The sequence below is a fragment of the Sinohyriopsis cumingii genome, chromosome 5, assembly GCF_028554795.1.
Source record: "Sinohyriopsis cumingii isolate HCF-2022 chromosome 5, ASM2855479v2, whole genome shotgun sequence".
Lineage (NCBI taxonomy): Eukaryota > Metazoa > Mollusca > Bivalvia > Unionida > Unionidae > Sinohyriopsis > Sinohyriopsis cumingii.
Window position 1 is genome coordinate 28,514,396 of NC_142965.1, and position 9,533 is coordinate 28,523,928.

General features: G+C 36.2%; 1 protein-coding gene across 1 annotated transcript; it reads right to left on the reverse strand.

Moving 5' to 3' along the window:
• Positions 1-940: 940 nt before the first annotated feature.
• Positions 941-5,962, reverse strand: LOC149798855 (aristaless-related homeobox protein A-like). The gene is made up of 3 exons (XM_089958097.1): positions 5,616-5,962; positions 5,239-5,284; positions 941-1,450 (listed from the first exon to the last, which is right to left on the reverse strand). The coding sequence occupies exons 1-3, from the start codon at positions 5,960-5,962 to the stop codon at positions 941-943; spliced, it is 903 nt and encodes a 300-aa protein (XP_089814223.1).
• Positions 5,963-9,533: the final 3,571 nt, after the last annotated feature.

Genomic DNA, 9,533 nt, shown 5'->3' on the forward strand with positions numbered 1-9,533 from the left:
TAAACAGCTGGGATAACAGTATTCGTAATTTTGCGTTCAGAGGTCAACGACGATTTCGACGCCTTTTACTATCTTCCTATTCCAGTCATACACATGCATTGACATGTTTCTTCTCGAGCACAAACAATATCTGTCACTAATCGAATGCGTTTGGTTAAATCCTCGGCCACTCGGTAACCATCCAGCCTAATGAGCTTCTTGCGTGCGGTGTTGTACACCTTCTCTTTGTCCTTTTATCGTACAAACTTGACGATGATGGGCAAACTGGTTTGGCTGGTTAGATTACTAGTGGAGGTCTGACCGATTTGATTATTGGAAGATACACAATGTTCCTGTTGAGCTTTCTGGCTATCATCGTCCGTAACATTGAGGTTGTCGTTATGGAAAGTTTTGCCTCTGCTTGAGATATTTCCAAGTTCCCATTTCGCACTCCTTTCTGTGCCAAGGAACAATATATTGTTCCTGCGAGACATCGAATTCGATCTGTCTACCAGGTGCTAAAGAAAGCATTTTCGCTTCGTCATTTCATAATTATCACTTTGGTGCTAGATGAAGGAGGTCACTCAGAATGTCGGCAATGCTTTTAAGGTTAGTGTAATACTGATTCAAAAATACGAGTTTCTGAGGAAAAAATGTTGCTGAGCTAATATCAGTCGTGCAGAGAGAGAGAGAGAGAGAGAGAGAGAGAGAGAGAGAGAGAACATTTGGTAAGTACATGCATCATAGATTAAATATGTACATTTCCAAAATAGCCATTAAAATAGAACAAATAGTTCCTAACCTATACTCATTTGAGAAACCGCTCTTCCTGCTATTCCTGAATGAAATCCTGTATTACATGTACAAACCTTTGATATTCTAAAGGTTTTATCTTTCAAATGTTTGAAAAACGCATTTGCACATAATCATCCGGTATATTTACATAAATTCTTCAAGGATATCAGTTCTGTAATTTTTCGACTCGGATTCGAATCTTGTGCTCCTTTGCTTTCATTCTCAGAGACGCAATACTGGAGGTTTTCCTGTCTGACCCCGTGTCCGAAGGTTTCTGAGGCAAACACTGAAGAGGCTCTTCTTTCATCGGGGATTCTGCTGGTGGTGGTGTCATACGGGTTGAACGATACTGACATGTTCTTGAATTGAAAAACAGCTGGGGATAGCTTGGATTTAAAATATCTTTCGTAGCGCTCCCAGGCAGATGGGAAGCGAAAAAGGGAGATAAATCCGAATGCCGAGAAAACCGAGGGGCTAAGTGAGAAAAAGTGCATTTCTGAAATAGTTGATTTTCATATGTCTTGAGGAGAAGATCGGTAAAATCATGTTGTGGAGGAGGAAATCCACATGGAATTAGACCCATTGGGCACGGAAAGTTGTAGAGGTTGTACGGATGCGACTGCGGTCCCACTTTTTCTTTCTTCCGCCATTTGGCCCGTCTGTTTTGGAACCAAACCTGCAATAAAAAATCCATGACGTTACAATCAATGAGTTATGAATGACTTAAAATGAGATCAGGGAGGTAGGGCTGTCACTAGGATTCTGATCAGGGAAGTAGGCCTGAAACAATGATTGTGATCACGGAATGACTCAAAATTGTGATTAGGATGTAGGTTTGACACATGGATTATGATCAAGAGAGTTAGGGCTGACTCAAAATTGTAATCATGGAAATAGGACTGACACTAGTATTGTGGTCATGAAAGTAGGACTTGACAATAGGATTGTGAGCTGAGTTGACACAACATTTTTGTTCTATGATTCCAATTTTATGGCTCTCACTGTCAAAGAAATGAAAAATGAAAGTAAGCACGTTTTCTTTACTTTGTAACACTTATGTTTTATGTTTGGTTGCGGTCTGTCTCCGAAAATAGGGTAAGTAATGAAAACAACTTTTTCTCTGCAATTTTGTAAGATATAGGTAATTATTCTTTCTGTAATATACATATTTTAATGTACACATGTACACTGTAATACACATAGTTTAATGTACACATGTACACTGTCATACACATAGTTTAATGTACACATGTACACTGTAATGCACATAGTTTAATGTACACATGTACACTGTAATACACATAGTTTAATGTACACATGTACACTGTAATGCACATAGTTTAATGTACACATGTACACTGTCATACACATAGTTTAATGTACACATGTACACTGTCATACACATAGTTTAATGTACACATGTACACTGTCATACACATAGTTTAATGTACACACATTTCTAACGCAAAAGGTATTTGCACCTAAGTTGATTGTACCTACTTCGACTGTTATAAGTTGTTCAGTCTATCTAAGCCACAAAGCCCTACTTAAAAACAGTTAGATCACAAAACCCTACTTAAAAACAGTTAGATCACAAAGCCCTACTTAAAAACAGTTAGATCACGATTTTATGACCATGTGCGCGTTTTTGCGGTTTGATCAAATAAATCTATTTTGATCAAGATGTTGTGACTCAAAATATGTTTCTCTTTATGGCAAACCCGCTTTAGTTGAACCACAAAGATGATTAATTTTCACAAACTTTATTCTGTTTGAAATTCTTTTAGTTTTATTCCTGGAAAGAAAAGAATGTTTTTCTTGAAATGATGTTAACGGCACTTTTAGCACCTTATTAGCTATATCACGTCAAAGAAATGGAAGCTAGAAAAAAAAATATGTTTGATAAACTTTATTCATTTTTAAAGGTTGTGATTCGCTTTTGGTGGCTTGCATAGTGCTTGTGTTCGTGAACGATAAAAAACCGATGATAATACCTGGTCAAACTTTGTTCGGAACAGTAACGAACCAAGACTATGAACAATCGCCAAAACGGTCATCCAGTGATCAAAGTGAACCAAGTTCGTGGTCAAAACATCAAAACAAAATAGAACCGATATCTAAATCTAAGCTGAACCGTCTTATCTGGCATTTAGACGCTTCTATCTGATCCTTGACCTCGTCATCAAACGTTTGTATAATAGCGCAATAACCATTCCTAATTTTATATATATATATATATATATATATATATATATATATATATATATATATATATATATATATATATATATATATATATATATATATATATATATATATATATATATATACTGTATTTGTGCCATATTATTTAGCATTATAGATATAGTGTCCGTGTGCCCAATTATTTAGCATTATATATACACTGTCCGTGTGCCTAATTAACATATACTGTCCGTGTGCCCAATTATTTAGCATTATACATTTACTGTCCGTGTGCCCAACTATTTACCATTATACATATACTGTCCATGTGCCAAATTATTTAGCATTGTACACATACTGTCCGTGTGCCAACTTATTTTGCATTTTTGAATATATTCCGTGAATACACAATTGCCATGCATGAAAACCTTGAATATTAATGCATTTTCAAGCAGACAACATCGCTTTACATATAAATGTTTGAATATTTAATGTCATCGACAAGATTTAAACTGAGTAGAGAACGGAACTAATTTGCACCTTCTGTCATTGCCTATTTTCTTAGTTGTCGAGTCATTTTAGAGGTTAAATATCCCAACTAGATACGCCTTTGAAAATGTGACAAGAGCTATTTTAATAGTTAATGTATAACCCCCTCCCCCGTGCTACTACTTTTATTATAGCATTTGTTATGTATATTTTATTTAATTGTTTGCTTCTTACTTTTAATTTTTTATATTTCATTGCATCCTATTGTAATGTAACATTGTATGTTGGACTTGACCTTGTCCAAAACAGAGTTCATTTCTGTTTTAATTGATCGACTTTTTGATACTTCATTTTGTGTAAACAGCTAATACATAGCTATTTATTCTCTCTGTGTATGGGCTTAATATCAGGATCATTATTAATAGAAGTTTATTTGGGTCTAAGTTTTGGAATTTATTTCTAGAGTGTAATCCAGGTTATTGTTTTGATTTTGTAAACATCAGGATCATTCTAAAAGGTTATTTTCCATTCGGTAATGTTTTTTTTAGAAAATGCTAATTGTGACCTGAGGTCAAGTAGAGAACTATATAATCTTGCAACTGTGAGGTCTTGGTCATTCGTGCTTTAAGTTTTAGCAGAATCAAGTTGTATGTTGTGTCCTGTATTTTTTATATTCCGAGCTGGAATATTTTTCTTCCAGTTATTGAATTCAAGTGATATTAATTTCGCCAAAGTACGCGAGCTAACTTACTGAACACGAAAAATCAATATTTTTTACTTACAAAATGCTGCTGCAAATTTAAGTTTTACCAGTTATAGACCAGAAAAGCGTATCGGGATGGCTGTTGTGTCCGTCAGTCTGTTAACCCACGTTTGCTTCTGTTTCTAAAATAGTCACGTAAAATATCACACACACGTTCCTCTCATGGTATTTCTGGTTCTAATGAATGTGGTGCCGATCTGATCTTCTTTATGGCAGCCATTTTTAAAAGCTTATTATCGCTACAGCTGAACGGAATGTCATATCGGAAACAGGATTTTTACAGGAAGACTTCCTATGGTATATAGCTGGTCTTAAATGCAACTTGTAAAGGTCTAATATTCAATACGGCAGCCACAGAGGTCATCTTGAAATTTTTATCGCTACTCTTTTGAAACGGAAAGCCATACTGGCATCGGGTTTTGCACCATATGACTTAGAACGATGTCTAGTTGGTACTAAATAAAAATTGCGCATATCTAAAATCAGAATGGACACCATGGCAGCCATCTTGAAAATCTATAATTGCTTCCCATTTCTGTGGAACGTCACGTCGATATGGGGTTTTCTGACTTAAAATATGGCTGTCACATTGAACATATTGAAAATCTTGTCACTTTTCCTGATGGTTTCGTGAACATTGGGTTTTCACCAAAAGTCTTTTGATAGTGTCTAGATTGTCCTAAATGAAAATAGCTGCCTACTGACTAATTTGAAAATTTTATTACTCAAGAGTATCGGAGATGGCATTAACACTTGGCAATTAAAAGGAAGAAATGGTTTTATCTTGAATTCCTAGAAATTCTTTTTGGACAGTGGCGAGTTAGTCTCTTTATAGTGACATTGTTACGCGCTAGCTGAGGATCTGTAACGGCTATACGCTATATGGAATGCAATGGGATGATTATGATATGAAGGTGTATGAAGAGATGTATTGTGAGTACCTGTGTGTGTGTGTGTGTGTGTGTGTGTGTGTGTGTGTGTGTGTGTGTGAGAGAGAGAGAGACAGAGACAGAGACAGAGACAGAGACCTGGACTCTTGCTTCAGTCAAATCTATTCTCATGGCTAGTTCCTCTCTGAAGATGAAAAATATAAGAAGCAATGGTAATTAAAACTCATCAAAGCAAATAAGCTTAAATAACTGGCTAACATTTTTTGGGAAACATTCAAAGAAACCAAGTTACAGTATTAACACAGTCCCGGTCATTATAATGAAATGCCTGGATATTTCAGAAAATGTTATTTCATATTTGTTTTTGATAGCTGCTTCATTTTTTAATGGTGGGAGAAGAAATCCACAGAATTTAATATTGTTGTAAACTAAGTTTAGGATATATGTTTAGGATGTGTGTGTGTGTCTGTTTGTCTGTGTGTGTGTGTCTGTGTGTGTGTGTTGCTATGGTATACCGTGTAAAGATATCTGGGTAGTGTGTTTTTTGGAATGTTCTCTCTAATTCCTCCAACTGATAACAGGTAAATGTTGTTCTGTAACGCCTGTGTTTCCGATTCCCATATTCCTCCAGTTCTCGCTCTCTATCAAAGTCGGGTGCATACAAGGAGACAGCCCCCTCTTCCTGGTAGAGATGAATAATAGCATCGTTCATGGGCTGATGTCCTCCAGGCACATCAATTGCTTCTGATTTCATCTTGTTATTAGCTGTATCAGCATTTTCATCAGTCACTAAAAGGCTTAACTTGTCCTCTCGTTCTTGATAAACATCCTCGGTTTCAGACTTGCACCGTTTCTGTTTCATGTTTAAATCACAGGAAACCTCATCCATGCATGTATCTGACTTTCCTTTACAATCTTTTCTGTGTAAATTGTAGAACTGTATCTTGTAGTTTGGAATGGAAAATGGTTCAAGTGGAGGTGCTGGTGATTTGCAGGCATTAGGTTTCGGAAGATTCGGAGCACTTCTTGTTTCCTTGAATTGTAAACGGCCGAATTGTGCTGTTGTTTTATCGTTGGTGGAAGTCACCGCCTGTTGACGCGCTGATGAACATTCTACTTTGCCAGTCAAGTCCTCGACACCCTCCAGTCTAGTTTCATTGTCCGCAGGTAAAGAAGCTAATAATAATATATATATATATATATATATATATATATATATATATATATATATATATATATATATATATATATATATATAGAGAGAGAGAGAGAGAGAGAGAGAGAGAGAGAGAGAGAGAGAGAGAGAGAGTGGAAAGCTATACTGCCAATCCCCCATCCCACGGATGATTTTGGATTTACCTTATTCTCCCCTACGTTTTCACGTGTTGCAGACTGACTCCGGTAATAACTATATTGATAAATATGAATCCCAGAATTTAGTAACTCCGAGGAATACATGCAAGCATGAGGAGTTAAACGCTAGGTAAAATTCAATATAAAAAATAGCCGAAGTGTCCACGGGAAACTTTGAAATGGTTTACACTTTTGAATTGCTTCCATATATAAGGATCGAGAACCTAGACTATGTCTATGACTTGGAATATTCAAGATGAACGATGCAAAAACTAACGATAGTGTAATAGTGTGACTCACGTTTAAGTTTTATAAAGTTCAAACATATTCTGTAGGTAAATATCAATGATTCACCCCATTTGTGCTTTTAATAAATGTTATTTTTCAATAGCTTGTAGGCTCGTAGTTTGCCTTTACGCAGCTGTGCTGCTGCTTACGAAAATTTTGACAAGAAAAAAAAATAGTGCATTTCAAACTAATTATTTTAATGAATTGGTTAGTATTGCCATAAACTATGATATGAGAAAAATCACTCCATGATTTCATGTCTAATAACCGCTTTTTTGTTGTTCGATATGCGACGAGGGGAATGTATTGGTCATACTATACTTTCGTTTGATGTAAAATGGTCTAATTACTCGCCTGGCTTGCCACAAGACTCCGATGAAGAGAGAAAAAAAAAAAAAAACAGTTGCACATTCCCACTCTTAAAGTTGTGTGTGCGTGTTTGTGTGTGTCAGTGTGTGTGTGTGTGTCTCTCTCTCTCTCTATATATATATATATATATATATATTTAATTTTATTTTTAACGTAGCTTTAAAATTTTTAGTCATATCGCTTCGATGTCTGCAGTATAATAGTTTATAGTGATGTCTAGCACTAGGGCATCATGACGCAGGCATGTAGCATCGTGTCCCACCCAGTCACACTATCCCAGGATAGTTAATGGGGATGAACTTCAAAGAACATTACTGGATATGTTGCACAAACTTTTATGCAGCAGGCATATAAATTTGGACAAAATTACAGTTGTCTCATTCGGCATGATAGCAACATGCTACACAGTTGAATATTTGGAAGAAAGAAATTCTTTCATCGTTAAACTGCAGAAGAAAATACAACATATTACCGAGTTTCTGCAAGGCATTAAAAATTGCATCTATTGTTAACAGGTTTAAGAAACACGAAGGCACTATAAAAAAGAAAAACGAGACTAGCTGAATTTTACCAAAGACACTATTTTCTCACCAACGTGACTGAGAAAACTACTTGTTTTGCTAAACTTACTTTTCCTATCTCAATCTGGATATCTCAGACCCGTCGTCTCAGTGATGGTGTCCACGCGCTAGGAACTACTTTTAAAAAGAAACCCTGATGTTTTCTGCTGTGCCTGACGGAGTTGTTATAAAATCCAACAACAACAACAGATATATAATAAAAAGAAATTCAGTCATAAAGCAGCTTGAAGTCTCTCCAATTTTGATAACACCATACGAAACATTTTCACACACACACACACACACAAGTTGAGCTATTTGAAAGAGCTCCAGCCACACAAGCAATACTCATCACTGACCACACTATACCTTGCTCTCTTTTCTTAGCTAACCGACCAGTAAGACTAGACTATAGTATGTTATCTGTCTCTTCAGAAGCAAAATTAAATTTCTCCAAATTTTCAATGTCAAGGTGATTATGCATTGACTCTGTCTTGTAAACACTACTTTATACTTTTATCAGAATTTTTAAGGTGTTTGTTAAGTTTTCAGCTCTACTGCGGTAGTTGATAAACAAGCAATGTGATGGAATTAACACACCATGCTTCACAATACGATTAACGGCCTAAGCGCATAACGTGATAGGCTGCCACTCTAGGTTAATCTGTCATGACGCCAGGGGATTGTAGTATTGGCGTCAGCAATTGGATAATTTGAACCTCAGAGAAGATATACGATTTAGGCTGGCAATCGTTATTAATGGCTGTTCCTTAGATGTTGGTGTGTGTGTGTGTGTGATTAGGATTTTTAACGTAGCTTTAAAAAATTTCAGTAATATCGCTACGATGTCTGCAGCGTGGCAGTTTATAGTGATGTCTAGCACTGGGGCATCATGCCGCAGACACGCAGCATGATGTCCCACCCAGTCACATTATCCTGACACCAGGCCGACCAGTCCTAACACTAATCTCTTAATGCTGAGCGCCAAGCGAGGCAGTTGTTAGTACCATTTTTGTAAGTCTTTGGTATGACTCGGTCGCAGGAAGGATTCGAGGTTCTCGGGAACCATCTCCTCAGGCACGAGGAAATTAACACTCAGAGAATGTACAAATCAACTGGATTTATATTTAGAAATGCAAGGCATTTACACGATATTATAATTACGAATTGATAAGATACCAAACCAAGAGAAAGGTGTTAATCTCTGGAATCCCATATTGTATTTATGGATGCATGATAAATTGAAAGAAATGTATATTTAATTACAAAATATGATCACACACATACACACACACACGCACGCATACATACATACATACATACATACATGTTATATACCAATATGGCGCCCGCACATATAGGGACTCCCCCCACCCACCTCCTCTTTCAGCTCTAACTCGACGGTGGACAACCTACTGTTTTTGTTTATTTCTTTTTATTCACATAAAAAATTTTTTCTAGTATTCAAGAATTACTTTTTTGAAGATAGTATAATTTGAAACCCAAGATTTGTAAATGTAATGCTATGTTATATACTTAAAACCTGTTAGCACCAGTGGCTATCGGAACGAAAAAGATTTTGAGTTTTAGAGGGTTTGGATTTACTGAGGATTCACCAAATGTCCTCTCAGATGCAACTAAATCTTTATATTTTCTGAGAAAACAAAATAGCCATTCGAATTTTTGGTCGATCTTAAGGACACTTTACTAATGGTTAAAGAGAGAGAGAGAGAGAGAGAGAGAGAGAGACTATGTTCACATATTTGATTGCAGATAACTATACCGTAACGAGTACACTATATTTTACAATTGTGATAGAAAAAGGAATGAAATATGTTATATATTCTCGCAGGAACATTATTT

Coding starts and splice junctions, on each gene's coding strand:
- LOC149798855 (XM_089958097.1), bottom strand. CDS start 5,962: ATGAAACAGAAACGGTGCAAGTCTGAAACCGAGGATGTTTATCAAGAA. Junction 5,285..5,615: donor TACCCAGATATCTTTACACG/GTATACCATAGC, acceptor TTTCATCTTCAG/AGAGGAACTAGCCATGAGAA. Junction 1,451..5,238: donor TGACTGAAGCAAGAGTCCAG/GTCTCTGTCTCT, acceptor TTTTTATTGCAG/GTTTGGTTCCAAAACAGACG.